The sequence below is a fragment of the Neopsephotus bourkii genome, unplaced genomic scaffold, assembly GCF_033783945.1.
Source record: "Neopsephotus bourkii isolate Nb327-2 ecotype Australia unplaced genomic scaffold, CSIRO-AGI_Nbou_v1 NB_1120, whole genome shotgun sequence".
NCBI classification, from domain to species: domain Eukaryota; kingdom Metazoa; phylum Chordata; class Aves; order Psittaciformes; family Psittacidae; genus Neopsephotus; species Neopsephotus bourkii.
Window position 1 is genome coordinate 4502501 of NW_026901606.1, and position 21253 is coordinate 4523753.

The 21253-nt window shown below is 48.8% G+C and overlaps 1 protein-coding gene across 13 annotated transcripts in view; it reads left to right on the forward strand.

Moving 5' to 3' along the window:
- Positions 1–12681, forward strand: part of TMCC1 (transmembrane and coiled-coil domain family 1) — a 120797-nt gene extending 108116 nt beyond the window's left edge. For 10 of the 13 annotated variants that reach the window (XM_061362518.1, XM_061362517.1, XM_061362520.1 and 7 more), the window contains 3 exons: positions 2171–3105; positions 9324–9459; positions 12069–12681. In XM_061362518.1, coding sequence (XP_061218502.1) covers positions 2171–3105; positions 9324–9459; positions 12069–12383 — 1386 coding nt within the window. In that variant the 3' untranslated portion in view covers positions 12384–12681. The other 3 variants (XM_061362527.1, XM_061362526.1, XM_061362522.1) reach the window with 3 other exon arrangements.
- The last annotated feature ends 8572 nt before the right edge of the window (positions 12682–21253 follow it).

Sequence of the window (21253 nt, forward strand, 5' to 3'; positions counted from 1 at the left end):
CTGTGCTGTGGCAGAGCTGACAGCCCAACATGATCTGCAGAAATGTTTGGTCTGTGACATTGGTCAGCCCCACTCTCTCTCACCTGTATCAGTGCCCAGGGCAAATACGGGGGGCGGGGGATATTTAAAATTTATTTCTGACAAATTTGCATCACATTTGTGGATCTTTCTTCCTTCCATTTGCCATTAATACTAAGATTTCCTTCCTCTGGAGCAGGCACAGGTTGTTACAGAGGGATTGATAGGGTCTTTCTGAGAAGGCAGCTTGTTTTGTAAGGCAGTTAAGAGGAGTAATGAGATTGTATCAATGTGCTGAATGGAAAAGCCTACGCGCGGCCATACGGATTAGGGCAGGCTGGTGAAGCAGCAAATGGGCCTATGCACTATTGCACGTGGAGGACCTGAGGAGCACAAGCTAGCAGTGATGTACAGCCTGGCACTGTATATGCCCTGTGCACCCAGGGTCTGTGCTTCCTTCTAGACAATACAAAGAGATCAGATCAGTGACAGTCCTGGGAAAATCTTAGTGAAATTACAGATCCCAAGGACGAGTGTCTTACTGAGTGTGTACTGCTTTGAAATATACTTGTGCCTAGATCCCAGGGACAGCATGTCCTCTGTGCAGTGCTAATGTCATGCATATATAGCTGGTCCCACTGATTAATGCGAATTCTCAGCACTAGTTTTCCATTAATCCAGAGAGCTGGGTTTTTTTCAGCTAAACCTGCTTCAGAGAGCAGCTGATATTTCTGCAGTCACTGCAGACTGATGGCTGATACTCTGTGGTTTCCAGCAAGTGAAGTCCTCTAAAAATGCATCAGTTGGAGAACCTTGCTGCTGGGAAGGCGCCTTGTTGGCCTGCTCAGTGCTGTCAGCTGCTGTGGGGGGCCTTGTGGCTCTTGCTTTAGATGGAGACTATCGGGAATAGGGAGACGGTGCACTTAATTCCAGTAGCATTTTTTGTTTGTACAGTATATATTGACAAGAGAAATATGGAAATGAGTTCTACATTTGAGGAGCGAGCTATGAGTTACCTGGTAGTTGTTTTAGGAGTAAAACATGAACTGTGTGAATAGAATAATCCGGGATGCTACCCCGTGTTTAAGAGGAGCTGCTGTGTCCAGGGGGGAGCAGAAGCACGCACCATTACCGCTTGTTTGCTGGGCGTGTAGGGTGCGAATCACAGCGGGTTCATCCCACGGGTCCCAGGGCCGTTTGCCGCTCCCGGAACCTGCGTTTGGTCTGAATTCAGCTCCGGGCCGCCGCGGGGTGGGGCTGGCGGCCGCTGGGCTCTGGGTCCGCGTCTGCCCGGGCCGGGGTTGCTGGGCAGGGGAGGGGAGGGGCGAGGCCTCTCTTCCGTCACGGGACGCCCTTCTCGGGGGCGGGGCCGGGGGCGTGGCCTTCTTATTTGGGGCCGGGCTCAGGTGTGGTGGCGCAGCCATGCGGGCGCGGGGCGGGAGCCATGCACTGGGAGCGTGCGCTGCTGCTCCGCCGCAACAAGGTACTGGTACCGTTAGCGGGGCAGGGGAGGGGGAAGGAAGGGAGGCGTCGGGGCTCGGTCAGCGTGCGCGGTTCCTGCGGGATGGAACAGCGCTTAACTTGGGAGCTAACGGCGGGGTGTGTCCGGGCAAGTGCCGCCTGCCGCGGCCCCTGCTCTCAGGCTCGCCGCTCAGGAGCGGGCTCCGGGGGGCTCTGTCTCTGCTTTAAGCTTTGGCCGTAGTAGACCCTCTGGTTTCCCTAAGTCTCGTCGTTGTTTTCGTGCAGCAGGTGAAGCCCCGGTAATAACCTGGGTTTGCCATAAACTGATGTGCGTGGGTTTTGCTCTTCCACAGTTACCTTCCCTGTCTTTACTCACCAGCTGACAGAGCTGATGGCTTCGCACCAACACTTAAAAGAACTCAGCCTGCCGAACGTGGGTGCCGTGTCTTTATCTGAGTTGAGTTTTTGGTGGTTTGAGGCCGTTAAGCTGGCTTAAGTACAAAAGGTTTTGCTTTTTCCTCAGCTTTTACTAGGTGTCTGTGAAGCACATGAAGCTCAGTTGGGCAGCTGAAAAAGGGTGCATTTCTGCAGAATTACATCTGCTTGTCAAGTGTGTTAGAACAAAGAAGGAATGGGTTTATATTAGTGAAGCTGGTGATTAGCACTTACATGTCTCTCTCTCCTCGCCTAGATTGAGCGGTTGGACGTGAGCAGCTTAGCACAGACCTCCAGTGCCGTGGCCTCAAGCACTGATGGAAGCATCAACGCAGACTCTGTTGATGGGACCCCAGATCCTCAGCGTACAAAAGTGGCTATCACACACCTGCAGCAGAAGATACTGAAGTTGACCGAGCAGATCAAAATTGAACAAACAGCCCGTGATGACAATGTGGCAGAGTACCTGAAACTGGCCAATAACGCAGACAAGCAACAAAGCGCCCGCATTAAGCAGGTGTTTGAGAAGAAAAATCAAAAGTCAGCCCAAACTATCTTGCAGCTGCAGAAGAAACTAGAACATTACCATCGAAAGCTGCGAGAGATTGAGCAGAATGGGATCCCTCGGCAGCCGAAGGATGTCTTCAGGGATATGCATCAGGGTTTGAAAGATGTTGGAGCAAAAGTCACTGGCTTCAGCGAGGGAGTAGTAGACAGTGTGAAAGGTGGGCTTTCCAGTTTCTCCCAAGCCACACATTCAGCAGCAGGAGCTGTGGTTTCCAAACCCCGGGAGATTGCCTCCCTCATAAGGAACAAGTTTGGGAGTGCAGACAACATTGCTAATCTGAAAGACTCCTTAGAAGAAGGCCAGGAAGATGGGACAGGAGGCAAGGCTTTAGGTGTTATTCAGAACTTTCAGTCAAGCCCAAAATATGGCAGTGAGGAGGACTGCTCCAGTGCCACATCGGGTTCTGTGGGAGCCAACAGCACAACAGGGGGCCCTGTGGGAGCTTCTAGCTTCAAAACAAACACTCTGGATATGCAGAGCTCAGGGTTTGATGCAATACTGCATGAGATTCAAGAAATTCGAGAGACACAGACAAGACTGGAAGAGTCATTTGAGGACCTTAAGGTTCGCTATCAGAGGGACTACTCGCTAATAATGCAGACGCTACAGGAGGAGCGGTACAGGTAGGTGCTTTGGTACTGTGTTTTAAATGAAATACTGCAAGTTGCAGGGCACCAGTCCTGGACAGGACTACTCAGAGGGTTGTTCCCAGCAGCCTGATTCAGATGGGAAGCTCTGTGGTCTTAGGATTTCGCTCTTCCAGCTTTGTCTTTTGTCAATATTGTTGTCTTGCTGCTCGTCTCCCTTTCCGTATAAGAAAGAAATAGCGAGGAAATTAGGTTACTTTGTAGTGTCTTCAAGATACAAAGTTAAACCTAAGCGGTTTAGAACAGTGTCCCAAAAGGCCAGGAATATATTGATGCAGTTACTGTTATCCAGACAGAGCATTTCCCTGCAAAAACCTTGCAAAGGTTTGCGCCAAGGCGAGAGGCAGGGAACTACGTGTGGGAAGTATCCTGACCTGCCTCCTCCAATGCTCAGATCCATGTCTGCCAGAGAAAGAAAGATCCAGCTTTCTTAGGGTTCTCAAAAAAAGACATGGTCTTGCTGAAACTAGATTATCCTCTTCCCTTCTGCACTCAGGCCCATAGAGGCAGGGTTCAATGAAATCAAATGAAATTAAATGCTAATATTGGCAGTGCTCTTGTCCTGGAGGTCACTTGGCTCTCTAAGTGGGTAACCTGTGTTTCTGTCAGCCTTCCCCTTGCTGAAAGGAATGGAAGGGCCGGGGAATTACTGCAGTACTGCTGTTCCTGATCTGGTCACAGAGGAGAGGTGATGGAAGAGTGTGGTGTGGCAGCCAGTTCCTCCTGCCACCTCCAGGCTACCCCCACCTTCCTGCCAAGGAAGGCAACCCATGGAGAGGTTCCAGGGAACACTTCCCCTTTCCCTTCCTTGTTGGGTGGGAGAGAGCTTTCAGCAGGCTGCCCGCTGTCCATATCTTGCGTCCTCGCTGTCACACACTGGGAGCAAGGGCTTGTCCCAGGCTCCAGAGGGAAGAGTTACCAGCTGCCATTCTGTAGCCATTCAGGACACTGCAGTCCAAATCAGCGGGATTCTTAAGCTGCACTGCTTAAACTTCAGACAACTGCAAGGGGCCTAAGTCCTCATTCTGATGGAGGACAGCAGGCTTGTGTAATAGGTTGCTTATGGCCTTTGTCACTTTGGCCAGGCTGTGAGGCTCAGCAGAGCTGCTGGGTGTGGGGACAGGTATTGTGTGCCACTTGCTGCGCTGGTTTGCACAGCACGACATGAAGCTGTCCTGCAGCTTTTTAGACAAACTGGTGCCAGATCGTTGGAAAAACATTTGGAAAGGCTTAGCCTGATAGGATCTTGTAGAGACAGCAAGCTTTCTGTGTGCTTTGCAAAGCTTAGATAGACAAAGCCAGCCCAACACCACTTCCTAATCCTGCTTTGCAGCGATCAGCGATTTGGCTGAGAGCGGCGCCCAGCACAGCAACTTTGGTTCCTAGTGCCTCATTGTCAGCAGGTCACATAACAGTGTTGTGCAGAGTTTGATCTTATGTTCCCCAGCAGAGGGTCCTGTTTGTTGTGTGTAGGTTGTTGTTTCCCACATTCATGGTGGAACACTGCATGCAAGCACCGTACAGCTGAAGGACTGGTCTGAAAGTATAATAGAAGACCTTGGGGACTGATATATGTTGTCGGCTAAACTGGTTAGTTATTCCCTGACACCACATAGCAGGGTTCATGTAGGTCCTCATTGCTTCTGCAATATGAAGCCCTATCAGTTGTATGCCGTTAACCTTTACTGAGGTGAGCATAGAGCCTAACCACTCACCAAGGCAGCTTGGAGTGAAAAGCTTCCAGGAGAATCTGTATTTGGTTGATAAATGTTTAAAAAGATAATATTTTAGACCTGCCATTTGGAATGTTGCTGTGAATTAATTAAAGGTATGACCTTTAAAGAGGACCAGTTAAGGGCACATGAAGTGCCCTTGTCACTGCAGGCTCAGAGGAGAGGAAGTAACTGCATGATCTGAGGAGCTCATGGGTTAATCACAGTGAGATTAACACCTTATTGTACAAATCTAGATTCTTCTTTGATATCTTTTGTACTTTAAACCATCATTAAGATTAAAGCCAACATCGCCCTGAGACCTGGAAGGTTAGCTGATACGTCTCAGGGCAGAGGAGGATTCTGGCTTGGTGGAGGGGGCTGGCTTCTGTTTCTCTGAGCAGGAACCCTGTTCCCCAGCTCTCTTCAGAAAAAATGAGAAGATGGGAATGGAGGTTGTGGTTTGGAGCTGGGGATTCAAATTAATCTTAAGTGGCTTTAAAAGCTGGTTATAACTTTGCTCTACTTCTGGGAAGCTTTCAAAAACAAGCACTGAGTTCAGTTAGAGCTTAAAAGAAGAAGTATTTTGGAGAAGCCTTTACTGATAGGGCAACACTGAGTGTGTTGTACCTGGAAGCTGGAACAAAGCAGGTGCCATGACATTTTCTGACCTGGTTTTTGTCCATTTCCTCTTTCCGAGATGTTTTTTCTTGCAGGTCCTGATCTTTCCCTTGTGTGTTTGTGCAGTTTCTGTTTATCAGCCATGGCTCACTTTGCACATTTTCTGTGGCCACCTCAGTCTCCTCCCTCTCCCTGCTTCCAGACCTTTCATATCAATCTGCATAGCTGCTGGTTTGTGAGCTGGCTCCAGGCAGGGACTTGCTGGTGCAGTCGCTCCAGTTCTGCTGCCCTGGTGCTGCGGTGTGGGGCTGTGCTGCCCTGCCTGCCTGCTGGCAGCATGTGCCAGCCCCGGAGCATTGCAGCCGGGCTGAGTCACAGAGGAAGGAAGATTCTGGCGGTGCCTTGGCCCTCATTGTGTTTCTTGTGCACCGGGAGCAGGCGCTGGGTTGCTTGTTGCTTATCTCATCGGTGGGAAGGTGCCGGTTGTTTACTGATACGAACAGGGACTTTCTGTGCTATTGAGACTGAAATGAAGTTCCTGCTGAGTATTTTCATCTTGTGTGTGCCTTCAGGAACCTGTTTGTACGCAGTGAGCTCATGTAGTTGGAGCATGGCCAGTCTGAGGGTTTGGGTTTCTTCCCAAGCCTGGTATCCTTGGAAAGGGTATTTAGATCTCGCATGTGTCTGTCCACAGAAATCCATCAGCCGTAATGCTAGATGCTGGTGAAGTCATTTATCTGATTGTTGCTGAAGTCCAATTGTTGGACTTCAGTCTGTTCTCACGTAAACCAGATCAATCCTCTGAGGTCTAGGGGTGTTGAAGCGGCCATGCTGGAGCATGGCTGGCAGTGAGGGCAGTGTGTTGGGTCAGGCAGGTGCTCACCCACCTGTGAGTTTCTTTACTCACCAGAATATGTACTGAGTGCACATAAAATGTCTTTTTCATCTCGTCTATCTCTTATATATGCTGTATTAGTCATGTATATTACAGCCATTACTTTAAAATGCCAAAAAAAATGTGGTGGCCATTACTGTGTTTAGCCTTTCCCAGATAAGCTGGTTCCCAAGCAGTGAGTCTCAGAGAACATGTGAAAGTCTGACATGGGTTTTTTGACTAGAATGTTTCCATATCCCACACTTCAGCCAAGCGCCTATCTCCAATGTTCCCCAAGGTACTCATGACAGTTGGCACTAGGCTTTTACGCAGCAAAGTTTCCGTGCAGGAGCATGTCAATCTGGAGGCTAGTAATACTTGAGGAGAAATGTCACATTTTAGCTAGTGAAAAAGGAATTCTTGGACTCCAGTGAGGAATTTACTGGACATAAAGTGGGATTCATCATTCAAGGCACTGCAGTATTCACAGACAAGTTAAAGTCTATTGCATAGACTGGCACTCATGTTAGAGAGGGAGTGTGAGTATTATCTTAACCCTCATGACAAGTGGTATTTCTGTAATACCTCTGAATTAAATGTGAACCATCCTTGAGCAGGAAAACCCTGGCTTTGGGCTCTGTAAGTCACATGAGCCCTTCTCAGCTTGTCAGATTTGAGCACCAGTAGAAAACAACAGGGAAAACTTTTTTCTGAATCGCAGATAATGGGACAAGGAGTGAAAAGAAGGTAAATGGAGGAAGAGTAATTTCAAAACCAAGTGTGGGAAGGGGGTGTGTGGGGGGGGGGTGTTTTGTTTTCTAAATAACCCAATTCCAGCAGCTCCCTACCACCAGCTTTTGAAAGTGGGAGTGCTTCTTGTGTATAAACTGCAGCAGCTCTGGGGTCGAGCGGGGAGGTGAAGCGTGGTTCAGGAGCAAGCCTGTAGTCCTGCAGACAGGGCAGGAGCCAGGCCTCTTGCAAATAACGCTATACTTGAACTCTTAACTATATGGATTTGCAGGGTTTCCTTATGTTTCCTGTAGATTGAGGTAGTTTTGAAGTTGTGAAAATACAGTTTCTTGCTAGAGAACAGGGTTTAAGCTGCCTGGGAACAGTTGCTTTGTAAAGGAGGAGGTTAAAAGGCGTAATCATGATAATTTTCAGGAATGCTTAAGTCCCTTTTTGTGTAATAAACCCCCTTGAGATTTTTGTAATCTATTAACAAAGTGAATCTATTTCAAGTAATTGATGCTGCTTTTGCGACTTAGAGTGGGTTTACTTGTGATTTCTTCTTGGTGGTTGGCAAGTGGTTTGTTTTAAGTTGGGTGGGAACAAATGGCAGTATTAATTACCTCCTTCTTTAGGCAGTCTTTCCATGGCTATTCCCTTGTTTGCAGCTGCTTGTTCCTGGGAGGTCAGTTCTCTCGTGTGTCCTGTCTCATTGCACAGCTCTTGTGGCACCTCCTGGCCTGAGCTGGGTCAGCTGGCCGTTGTCTCAGCCTCACTGCTGGTTGACCACGTGTGTTTCATTGCTGGAAATGGTCATGCTATGTCTGCCTCCTCCTTAGTTTGAAGCAGGATTGCATTGGGAATGGAAATGGAAATTCTCTTCAGATTTTTCAGTTAAAAACAAAACCCAGACTGCTTTTAAAGGCCAGCTTTTGCCTACACAACCTGAATATTTAACTTGTGGAGCACCAAAAAAACTGATTAAAAAAAAATCCCAAAACCCAGAAGCAGGATTTTTGTCCTGGTTTTAGAACTTGTAGTTAAATTCATCATTCTAGATAAATATTGTTTATTAATTTCATATGTGTGTATGTATGAATTAAATTCAGATGGAGTCAGAGGGAAACTGAAATTAAAATGAGGAATTATCTCTTTGTTGAATTCCTTAGAAATTTCTCAGTTACTAGTATCAAGGATCAGATGGTAAGAGCTGTATGGTAAGCCTTTTCCATGCTGTTACAACGAGTGGGAAAACCCCACAGCCATGGTAGCTGTACCCATTCCTCAGTTACCAGAGGTAGTAACGAAGCAGGAGTGAGAAGCGGGTGGGAAGAATGGTGGAAGGGGTGGTGTGGATGGTGCCCTGCTCACTGCTCCCAACCTCTGGCTGTAGCCTCACTCTGTGTGTGTTACCTTTTGGAAGTAATAGCAATAATTGCCTGATTCTAAAAGGGTATTGAAGCAGGAGTTACTTGTAAATACGGACTTTGAATTTAAAAAATGAAGCACTGCATGCAAATGCCAAAGTATATACTTTGAAAGTGCTAAAACAACAGGATGGAGCTATCATTGAAGTCAATTTAGAGCTTTCTCAATGAGAAACAACATGGCATCTCTCAGAATTGTTGTAACTCAGTTTTTGGGGGCAGCCCTTGTCCTCAGGACTGCTCCCAGGCCACTCATAGGACCAAACTGAAAAATAAGCCTGCAGGTTAATGATTCATGTGCCCTTCTTGTGACCAATGTGAAGGTCTTTGATAGTTGAGCTGCATCATTTGTGGGAGATAAAAAGTCAGATACCCATATGACCTCACATGCAGAGATCAGTCAGGGCTGTCATGTTCTCTGAGGCATCATCACGTTTCCTGTCTGTGTCATTTCTATGCCTGTTACTGTTTCAAGTGTAGATGGAAATGCTTAAGAGCTTATGGTATTAGAAGGGAGCTGTTGGCTTTACACTGAAGTTTGAGGAATAACTTGCTCTATTCTAATTCTGTCCTTGATTTCTTGCATCACTTGACAGTTGGTATTTAACTGCTCTGTTTTTCCCCAGGACAGAAACAGGATTAACACTGCCTTACCTGGTAGAAAGGATTTCCTTAATTCCCAGTGAGAGGGCCTTACACTGTAATGCACATGTGTGTAATGACTGAGATGCCACAAAGTTGGCAGTAAAAAGTCTATGGTGATCATTGTTTGTTACTGGTGTAGTTTTGTCATCCTCATTAAAGCTGCTGTACTGTGTATGTCATTTCTAGATGTGAAAGACTCGAAGAGCAGCTAAATGACCTGACTGAGCTCCATCAGAATGAGATTCTCAATTTAAAACAGGAGCTGGCCAGCATGGAGGAGAAAATTGCCTATCAGTCTTATGAGCGAGCCCGGGACATCCAGGTGGGTGACAGAAGCAAGGAGACTCAAGTCCTGCCTTCAGCCTGTTCTTTCTGTAGCTCATTCCCTTTTGAAAGACTTCTGTGGTTCAGTATTTGGTTTTAATCCTCGTAGCTTTATTGCTAACCTGCATATGGAGAGTTCTGTAAGGGCCTTTATTCCACCTCTGACCCTCTGGTATCTCTCCAAGGAACTTCTCTTGTGATAGCTGTGCCCGCGCAGCAGCAGCAGGCTCACCTGCAGGGGAGCCTTCCCCTCCCTCCAGAGCAGCAGTTTTAATTCAGGTGTAGCGAAGTGGAAGCCTGCAGCCATGTTTTGCACAGGCCGTGTTTGAAAGGCAATGGGACGTGACCTAAGCACCTTTTTTACAGTAGTATTTCCACTTAGCAGGCCCTATGGTATGTTCCTGTGTCACTAATTTTACAGCAGTGGTCACATATAGCTAAGGGAAAATGGCTTTGGATATCCACTGCATTGAGTCAAAAAACAATTATTTCTGCTGGTTTTGCCCAAACAAGGAGGTGTTTTTAAAAGAGAAATTTCTTTCAGTACACACAAGACCAAAGCTATGGAAACAGAGGTAATGAAGTTGTAGGGTTTTCCACAGAGCAAAAGACGTGGGAAATTATCTGGGCTGATGCAAAATCTAAAGAAGAAAGGCCTGTTCAGAAATGGGTCTATCATCCATTTTAAGCGCTTGTTGTGCTAGTTTTAGCAGGCATCTCTGTTCTGATTGCTGATGTGGGATATTTATACGGGTGAGCTGAGCATTGTGGGCCAGAGTTCTTCCTCTTTCCAACCCCTGGAGGTGCTGCAGCCAGGTGATTTCCTCTGCAGACAGAGCAGGCTGTGCTTTTGGCACGCTTGTAGATCCAGCTGCAAGTCAGGTCAGGTCCATGTCCTTCCAGGCTGGCTGTGGTTAGAACAGGCTGAGCAGTTTTGCCCTGTGCATTCATGGGCTGTTACTGAAGAGAAGCCCTCATGTTTCATTGACCTCCACTGACATGATGCAGTGACAGAGAAATGTAACAGGTGACAATGACCTTTAGGATGAGGTTAAAATAAATCAGTGTCTGTGGACACTGGTGCCATGGCCTCTGATAGAGTAAACAGGAGCCTTTCCCTTGGGGGAGTGTTACAGTACTCAAGTTTTGTTCTCCTCTCCAATTTAACATGGCAGGAAGAAGTAAGGTTCAAAACTTAAATTGAGGTGGGGATTTCTCAATAGTTTTTTAATCTTCACTAAAAGCACTGAATCGTAAAGCATGAACTTGCAAACAGGGCCAGACTATTCCTCAGCATTGCTGGGGAAAAGGTTAAGTGCTGAGTTTTCTTGCATGAAAAACTAGTTAAGAGCGTGGGCTGATGCTGCAGAGGACCGGAGTCCTGGTTCCTTTTGCAGTGATCAGTCTGAGAGAGACTGCTACTTGCTGCAGATTTCTAGATGTTACCTGATGGTGGCCTTTATGTCTGAGAAAGGTAACACAGAGGGGAGCGTTAACGGGAAAGTTGTAGCTTGGTATCTCCAAGAGCAGAAATGTCTCACTGCATTAATTGCCTTAAAACCTCTCTTCTCCCTAGCCCACCCACTGCATGTCATCAGTGTTGTATTGTGGATTGGGTTGGTCCTCTTGAGGTTCAACATGGTGAAATATCCATAAACAATCACCCCCAAGTCAAAAGTTCAGAGATGCTTTGTCCAGGATAGTCTCTTTCTTCCACATCATTTTGGTTTGCCTCTTCCTAGGGGCAGTTTCATAAATCTCATGCCTCTTACCCATCTCCTAGACAGCTTCCTTCTGCAGGCCTTGCAGTGTCACCCAGAGCTATGGCAATGCCACACCATGCTGCTGTGCAGCCCCAGCCTTAGTACTGCTCAAACCTTTCCCTGAGCTCACGCTCACTAAGCAAGCAGAATGTGGCCAAGCCTTTTTGGTTAGTTGTTTCTGTTGACTTAGTTTTCTGCCGGGTTGACTAGAGAATTGAATGGGCTTACAGAAGGGTTGGATAAACACAGGCAAGGAAAGTAATGAAAATGAGAGGCTCTGAGAATGTGCATCCCAGAAGAGGAGGAAGAGTGCTTGCCAGACACGGTACCTTTGTCCCCTCAGTGGCCCCTTGAAACCAAAGCAGGAGTGAGCAGCCCACCAGGTAACCCCCCCCCCCTTTCTGGACAAAAGCTGATTGCTGAGGGCTGTCAGCATCCTGCTCCCTCTGGCTCCCATGGTAAGGCAGGAAGGATGGTAAGGTCTCAGGTGACCACTGCACCACACATGCAGGGACAGGCAGCTAGCTGACAGTGCAAAGTGGCAGCTGAAGCTCTTAAGGAAGCCTGATTTGTACCCAGCTTGTCACCTTTGTCAAGCCTCTCTGGGGTAAATGAGATGGTGCATTGCAGACTGCAGCACCTTAGTTAACAAGGGGCTCCTCACCCTCCTTGGCACAGCTTCCTGCCCTCCTGCTGCAGGATATGAGATCAGTGCAGTGACTCATGTCCTGCTTAAGGAGGGTGGCCCTGCTCTGGCCTTGTTGGTAAGGTCACAGCCATGGGCTGGCCACCATGGGGTGGCCTGTGGAGCACTGGCAACCCAGCGGTGTGTTCTTGCTGGCAGGAGGCACTGGAAGCGTGCCAGACCCGTATCTCCAAGATGGAGCTGCAGCAGCAGCAGCAGCAAGTGGTGCAGCTAGAGGGGCTGGAGAACGCCACGGCCAGGAATCTGCTGGGGAAGTTCATCAACATCCTCCTGGCCGTCATGGCCGTCCTCCTCGTCTTTGTCTCCACTGTGGCCAACTGTGTCGTGCCCCTCATGAAGACTCGCAATAGGACGTTCAGCACTTTATTTATAGTGGTTTTCATTGCCTTTTTGTGGAAGCACTGGGACGCCATCACCGGCTACTTGGAACGGTTCTTCTCTCCCTCCAGATGATGGCGGCAGGAATCGGCTGCGTCGCATCCCCAAGCGCTCTTGGTGAGCTCATGTGGCAAAGATTAGTCAGCAGCTACTGCGCTGAAGTTTTAAAGTGTCCGAGTGAATTTGTTTACATTTAGAATAAAGTTTTTTCTCTGCAAGACGCATTGCAATAGTATTTTTTAGATTTTATTCAAGAACTTTTTGGCGAGAATCCTGGATAATTTTTATGTAGCATGGTTCTCTTTGGATGCAAATCTTAAGATTCTTTAAAATGTACAAAAGAAATAAATAAAATACAGAAATTTGGAGCATACCAATGGGCAATTTAAATTGTGGCTTGAACTACTGTACTAAACCTGTCAGGAAGAAGAGAACGTGGTTAGCTTAAGATACGCAAAGCTAAATCTAGTGCACAGCCTTGAATGATGGTACCACAGCAAACCTGTAACACTAAACCTTTACTGTGAAGTCTGCTCACATTCCATGTCCCAGTGTATGCGTTCAGAGTGGTTTCTTTCCTTAACAAGAGAAAAACAACGACCTGTGGATCTCCTTCCCAGCTCAGCGTCTGGGTTCGCCGTTTGTGCTAACCTGACTTACAGTAACTTTCTCTAAGGCTGCCTAACTTGGCTAAGCAAATGAAGTGGAAGCCTCATGCCATACACAGTAACTGCACAGTCGTGCTACAGTATTTTGAAGTAGTCCTTGAAATACTTACCTTTAAGCAGAAGCCCTTGGTCGCACTTTTAAGGTTTTTTTTATATGTGTATAGTCACAGATTAAAAAAAAAAATCCAAACAGCATACTTGAAGAGTGTAATACTCCAACTCTCAGTGCTTCCTTATTGTTTCTAATAGGAGTTTTTATTATAATTATTATTATTATTATTATTGGGGTTTGGTTGTTTTGGTTTTGTGGGGTTTTGGTTTTTTTCTTTTTTTTTTTTTTTTAAGGGGTTGGGAGGGTCATTATTTTTTTTTTTCCTTTTAAATAAAGAAGTGATGTTTTTAAATGAAGAAATGCGTGAACAATTGTGAGCCGTCTTGTCCTGAAACAGTTTTGAGGATGGCAGAGGGTAGTTTCTAGTGCCAGCCTAGCTGGAGTGCAGCGCTGTTCCTATGCCATTTATCTGCCTCCTGAGTGTACAGATGCAGCATCATGAGTAACATCTGTCTCCACCCATCGTTGTCATGCAGGGCTTTTTTCCCCTCTTCCCTTTTCCAGATGTGAAGGAGAGTGTGTTTATATTTATCATTTGCTTGTCATCAGTCAATCCTGGCCTCAGGATAAGAATAAGGAATTTTTGTTCATTCCTTCCTGGGGAAAAGACAGGTTCTTTTAAGGAAAGAAATACTAAATCAACAGCCCACTTAAAAGAATGGTTGTCTCAGAAGTATCTTATTTAATTTTTAAATAACCCCCTAAAAAGTGAAACCAAAGTTTTCCTCCTGTCAGGCTCTGGTAAGTTTATTTGTGTGTCTGTGTCAAGGTCTTTGTACACTGTATTTATGTGGTGTGCCATAGAGAGCATCCTCTTTCTCAGCCATGAGGGCAGGTACTGGGTGTAGATACCTTTCCAAGGCTCTAAAGGAAATGTCAGCTTAACTGTAACTCTCACATCCCAACAGGTTATCACCACATGCTGCTGGTGGTGATCTGCTAAAACTGGCAGCCACGCTTCGTGTGCGGGGAAGCTGCGTTCACTCTGTGTTGTTTTTTTAACTGGTGTCCCTTTCACCAAGCCAAGGTTCAACTTTGTCCCCATGCAATCCAAAAAGACTCCAGGATTCTCTTTGAAAGTTAGATCTTATCTTTAAATTAGGTCTTACTTTTCCTTCTTTCCAGGCTTAAGTTCCTTTTAGGAACCAGATATTGCCCAAGTGACCTAAACCAGTTGAAGTCATACCTATACATATATGGAACATGCACATCATTTAGTGTGAGGTGTCCCTGCCCGTAGCAGGGGGGTTGGAACTCGATGATCTTAAGGTCCTTTCCAACCTTAACTATTCTATGATTCTGTGATCACATGTAGACACACAGAAGCCTGGGGTTTTGTGCTGTGATGCAAGTTCTGGGTTCTGAGAAATTCCCTTAGAGTACGTAAACAACTTTGAGGGTCTCTGATTGCGAGCAGGGACAAGCCCTCCTCCATCCCACCATCCTTCTCCCTTCGGAGATGCTGTGTTTTGTCTATAATCACAGGAAACTCAGGTACCCCCTCCCCAGGGACCCGAGCACACCCCTGTCACTATGTGCACTATCTGCTCCTGTCCTACTTAAAACACAAATTGCCAGTTGCAACTGACTCAAGCCAAAAATAATCAGCTTTCTACAGAGTTGTCGATAGAGCAAAGATTGCATAAATATTCCCTCCCTCTGCCATGCTTCTAGATCCAGGGAGATTCTGTTCTGTTTATTACCCTTCTTGGGCTGATTCAAATGATACAGGTAGCTATCATTTTCCTGTTATGTAGTTTTTATCAGAAACAAAGGTGTGAATAACTCTTAAGAACTAGTTTGGCACATGACTTTGTTGCCTTTATTTCTGAAACCCTGCCGTTGCACCCATTTTTCTCAGATTTGATCACTGTAGAATTGCTCAAGCAGGAAGGAGTTGAGAGCCAATGGATCTGGACACGCAGTGCCACTCATCTGTAGTATTTGAAGGAAGTGTTTGTCCCTCCTTTTGTTTATATCCTAATTTAATTCAGTGTCTAAACTCTGTGTAGTCTTCAGTACATACCACTTGCTACTCTGCCAGAAGGCGCAGGCTTAATAGAAACGTATCACCTCAAAACTGTTTGGTGAAGGCCATGTACATATGGTTCTGGACAATGTCTGTCTGTCTGTCTGTCCCTTTCTCTCTCGACAGTTTCTTCCATTCCAGAAAGTTGTCTGCAGTAATGCCATTATGATGCTGCATCCACTTCTCATATCCCAACACAACTGCCATGTGTTTCACCTTTTGCATTAGCAGAATGTTTTGGGGTTTTTCTCCCTCTTCAATTTGAAGGTCTGTGATGATTTCTGATAGCTTAACAATGATTATATTGTTGGAAATGTGATTCTAGCTTTAAAGCTCCCTTTCTTTGTAAGTGGTTGTGTTTGCTTTCTTGATGAAGTGTTTCTGGATGATGCGTAGAAGACAGTTCCGCTACGGGTGCGTGAGTGTGTGTGTGAGTACCTTTCATTCGCCTTCCTTATGGATGTAAACTTTTTAGTGACCATCTCTGAGTTGCAGAATGTTTCCCAAAACATTTTGTATTCAGAGTTGAAACTATTCTGAAGTTGCTTAGATATGTTTAGCACATAACAACTTGGCTTATACAAAGGGAAGAAGAAAAGAGTTAGTTCAAAAAGCAGCAGCTTTTCATCAAAATTGGGATTCAGATAAATTTCATCCATGTCTCTCAATGTAAAGAACAAAGAAAATCTTGATGCAAAAAAAAATTTACCATTTTAAATTTTACCAAGTTTTCTCTCAGGTTCATTAGTTTAGTTTAATGTTACTCAGCATGCTCACAGCAAGTACTGAATTGGGCTGTTCCAATCCCATGAGTTCTTAGGGTCTGATCAGATTCAGTGTTGATTTCTGTACGTGTTGCACTGGGGCAGAAAAACACTGTCTCTCAGCTTTGAAAATAGGGGGGGAGGTATTATTATTAATATTATTATTATTAAAAAAGCAGCATTATAGCAGAAGAAGCCAAGCTACAAAGGGGCTCAAGATTGGATCATCTTGCCAGTTTTTAAGTGAATTCTGAATATGGCTAAAGAGTTAAACCTCCTGTGTGTCTGTGTTGTGTATGCCAGGTGGTATAGTAGTAGGCAATTGACTTAGCTGTAAGTGTGGTTTAAAAGTGTAAAAAAATAAACAGAAAACTCACTTGCACGGGTTGAAAAGTACAGAAATGACACTTGTGAACGTAACACTGTAGTTATAGATCTTAAGCTGCTAATTGTTGAGAGAGATTTACATTTGTCTTGTCTGATTGTCACAGATTTATCTGTGACACTTTTACTGTATATAAAAAACTTTAAATAAAGACCTCAGCTATTAATACTGGCCAGTCTGGATGTTTCTAAAGGGATGGGGAGGAGAGAGGGTGCTCAAGAGGGAAGTGGGGGGTGTTAAAGCTGTGCTGAGCCCTCAAAGCTTAAAATTTGGGCAAGTTCTCCTTAGATCCTGTCATCCACCTCCATCCTATAATCAGCTATGCACCACCATTGGCTGCGTTGTTTGATCTCTGCGGGCAGAGGAGGAGGAAGAGCAGCACTGCATTCTTCCTCATCATTTCCTTCCAGTTCACCTGGAGTCTGGGAGCCTCTCCACAGCATCACCACCATTCCCATTCCCACTCCCACCGATGCCAACTTTGTTAAGGGGAAACGGACCACATCATTTTCTCTGTTTGCACAAAAAGATGGAAGTGCTCTAAGCCCAGCAAGAGCTCAGAAAGCCAAAGCAGCTGCTTGCAGCAGCAAACCCCAGTTTCCCCACAACCAATGCTAATTCCAGCAGGTTGTGGATGAGGCAAGTGCATGGTGCAAGTGCATCTAGCATCTTTTGCTACAGCTGCCTGGCTCTAGACAGAACATGGTGCTGGGTGTGAAGTATGATGCTTCTGCATGCTTTTGGGGTAATCACCTGGTCCGTGCTGGTTTGACTTGGTGTGGTTGTTGAACGTGGCTCAGGATCAACAGGACATGATGACTGAGGGTGAAAGCAGTGGCCACCTCCCACGCCAGCATTCTAATCCTGTAATTCAGAGGATTAGGAGTCCTTACACATTTTTTCAGTTATCCTGTGGGAAGTGGTGTGATAGCTCCACCCAGGCCCGGGAGGACAAACAGGAATGTGGCAAGGGTACAGCCATGCTGGCCTGACACGGTGGAGATGAAGAATCGGTTGATCGTTCCCACTGGAGCAGTTTTTCTGATGGGTCAGATCAGAACACATTGAGGTGTTGGTGGTGGAAACGGGCAACCAGACAGCTCCCTACCACACTTCTGGCTTCAAACTGGTTTTTAGCAAGCGCCAAATCCACTGTCTCCTATAAAAGGCAGTGGTGGTTGGTGGTTTGTTGGCCTCAGTGGAGCCTCCCCCTATGACTGAAGTCAGCAGAAATGGGAAGTGGGTTCTCTGCTGCCTGAGTTAGCATGCAGCAAAATATCCCAGGGCAAACCAGCTCTGCTGGGTTGTTCATTCTCTACCCAGATGCCCCTGGGCTTAAGAGTCACCAAGGCATGGCCTTTGTTCCAGCCTTGTGCCGGTCCTGTCCCAAAGGGACACAACAGGAAATGCTGATGAAACAGAGAAAACGCTGCCTGAAGAGAACAGCCAGAGCAGGGTGGGAAGCTGTGGTGTTTCCAGCCCACCTCCCCAGTGCAGGTTTGCCTGTAGCCCTGCATGTGTGCCGTTGACACCCAGCTTCCCTTGCAATAAAAACGCCTGAAGGACTGTGAAACTGCCTCCACTGCTCACACAAAAGCACCGAAATCCCACAGGGGTCAAGTACCAGATCTCAGCCACGAGAGCCGTCAGGACATCCCTGTCTCGTTCCATGCTCTGAAGAGACCTTTTTTGCCTAGCACTGGCTGTGATGCACAGGGAGTGGGGGCCCTAAGAAGTGGCCCATGAGCTTGTGGCCAGCAGAGTGAGTGTGACACGGGGCTGTGAGTGTGACAGCACACTGTGAGTGTGACACGGGGCTGTGTGATAGCACGCTGTGAGTGTGACAGCACACTGTGAGTGTGACACGGGGCTGTGAGTGTGACAGCACACTGTGAGTGTAACAGCATGCTGTGAGTGTGACAGCACACTGTGAGTGTGACACGGGGCTGTGAGTGTGACAGCACACTGTGAGTGTGACACGGGGCTGTGAGTGTGACAGCACACTGTGAGTGTGACAGCACACTGTGAGTGTGACACGGGGCTGTGAGTGTGACAGCACACTGTGAGTGTAACAGCATGCTGTGAGTGTGACAGCACACTGTGAGTGTGACACGGGGCTGTGAGTGTGACAGCACACTGTGAGTGTGACACGGGGCTGTGAGTGTGACAGCACACTGTGAGTGTGACAGCACACTGTGAGTGTGACACGGGGCTGTGAGTGTGACAGCACACTGTGAGTGTGACAGCACACTGTGAGTGTGACACGGGGCTGTGAGTGTGACAGCACACTGTGAGTGTAACAGCATGCTGTGAGTGTGACAGCACACTGTGAGTGTGACACGGGGCTGTGAGTGTGACAGCACACTGTGAGTGTGACACGGGGCTGTGAGTGTGACAGCACACTGTGAGTGTGACAGCACACTGTGAGTGTGACACGGGGCTGTGAGTGTGACAGCACACTGTGAGTGTGACAGCACACTGTGAGTGTGACACGGGGCTGTGAGTGTGACAGCACACTGTGAGTGTGACACGGGGCTGTGAGTGTGACAGCACACTGTGAGTGTAACAGCATGCTGTGAGTGTGACAGCACACTGTGAGTGTGACACGGGGCTGTGAGTGTGACAGCACACTGTGAGTGTGACACGGGGCTGTGAGTGTGACAGCACACTGTGAGTGTGACACGGGGCTGTGAGTGTGACAGCACACTGTGAGTGTGACACGGGGTTGTGAGTGTGACAGCACACTGTGAGTGTGACACGGGGCTGTGAGTGTGACAGCACACTGTGAGTGTGACACGGGGTTGTGAGTGTGACAGCACACTGTGAGTGTGACACGGGGCTGTGAGTGTGACAGCACACTGTGAGTGTGACACGGGGCTGTGTGACGGCACACTGAGTGTGACACGGGGCTGTGAGTGTGACAGCACGCTGTGAGTGTGACAGCACACTGTAAGTGTGACACGGGGCTGTGAGTGTGACGGCACACTGTGGGTGTGACACGGGGCTGTGAGTGTGACAGCACACTGTGAGTGTGACACGGGGCTGTGTGATAGCACGCTGTGAGTGTGACACGGGGCTGTGAGTGTGACAGCACACTGTGAGTGTGACACGGGGTTGTGAGTGTGACAGCACACTGTGAGTGTGACACGGGGCTGCTCCATCTCGTCAGCAGCTCTTCAGTTAGAGCTGATTCAGGCACTGCTGCCCGCACATGCCCCGTGTGTTTCTCCAGCCCTGTAATGGGAACACAATCCCTGGGCCGAGCCAACTCCCATTCACCCTTGGCCTGGCTGAAAATGTCACTGGAGGGAGACGCAGACCCGGGTGAGGGGACCGAGCGCGGGAGCTGCTCGTTCTGCGGTGAGCGGGCTCGGCTCGTCCTCGCCTCGGGCACGCCCTGGGAGCCGGGTGGGGTGTTCGGGCAGTTAACACCCTGCTCACAGGGATCCGCGGAGCAGGACGTGAAGGGGAGGCCGAGAGCAGGGCCCGTGGAGCCCAGCAGGCCACGTTGGTGGCGGAGCGCTCCTCAGCAGAAAGCACCCTCAGGGAAGCAGCATCCCTCTGCTCCTCCCGGCGCTGTCTCCTCCGGCCTGAGGCGGCTGCGATCCGCGCCATGGGTACAACCGCGCTCTGCCCGAGCTCTGTTCCTTCCCATAACCTTCCTTTGCAAGCTCCCTCGGACCAGCTCCGCTCCTGCATTGGCCACAGCTGCATTTCCCCCGCTTTGCAAACAGACTCTGACAACCATCGGTGTTTGCCTGCCCCGTCCCTCCCTTTCCAGCCGGACGTGCACCTTGTCGCTGGGGGGGCCGGACCGCGGGCTCTCCGAGCCCCAAGGGGCGGCACAGCCCCACAGACCGGGCAGCCGGGTCGGGCCGCGGCGCTGCCTGGGGCCTCCCGCGGGGTCTGCTCTGACGCACCCTCATCCAAATCGGTTCAATCCCTGAGGTGAACGGGGCGGTTTAATGGTTCTGATCTAATTTACCCCCAGCTGAAGATTAACACGGGCCCTGCCCCACCCAAAACCCTCCCCGAAGCTCTCCCGTGGAGCCGGCAGCGCCGGTGCCCTCCGCCCGCTCCTGCCGAGGGGCCGAGCTGACCCCGCCGTCACCCCCCGCTCCCCGAGCCCGGCCCTACCCCACCCCGAGGCCGCGGCCTCCTCCGGTCTCTGGCGCCACCTGGTGGCGTCACCTGGGACTGCGCGCCCCTGCTCACCCCTCTCTCAGTGTCTGGCGACCCCTGGCGGCCGCCTGGCGCCACCGCCCTCCCCTTTCCCGTTCCCATCCCTCCGCATCCGCTGGTCCAAGCCCCCTGCTCCACTGCAGCCCCCGGGACTGGCCCGGAGCAGCAGAGGCCTCTCCCGCTCAGGCTCGCAGCTGCTCTCCGGGCCCTGCACACAACGGGCCAGCTCAGCGCCAGGTCCCGCGTCTGCGCCCAACGGGACCGTGCGGCTCCGCGCCGCGGCTCTGGAGGATGCTGCTCTAGGGCATAGCTCCTGGCACCAGTTGGTGGTTCTCAAACCGATGCGGGCAGGGACAAGCTGCCTGCTCCCCGGGGCCAGAGGGGCCTGCAGAGGTTCCGCCTGAAGCTGCTCTTTCCTGGTAGCAAAATGCCCATCGTCTCTCTGCCGTGTCCCCCTTCCCAGGTGCCGCTCACAGCTCCCCCCTCCAGCCAAGTGCTAATTGTGCAGCCAATTACCTGGGGGCAAGGTGGAGACACGGCCCCCGCTGGGGAGGGGCTGGAGGGCAGAGTGAGGGCTGCTCGTGGTGGGGAAAGAGCACGGCTGGGAGCCGGTACAAGAAGACCGGGAGCTGTCTTTTAATTGGGCTGCTAAAAATCCTTCCCTTCCCTCTGTCAGCATAAGGAAACCCGCGGCTGTGCTGCCCCAGGCAGGCTTCTGTTTTGCTGTGGCACAGGGACCCACACAGGAATTCACTGACTCAAAAAGTGAGTAAGCTGGGATGTCCCATCTGACCCCCAAAAGACT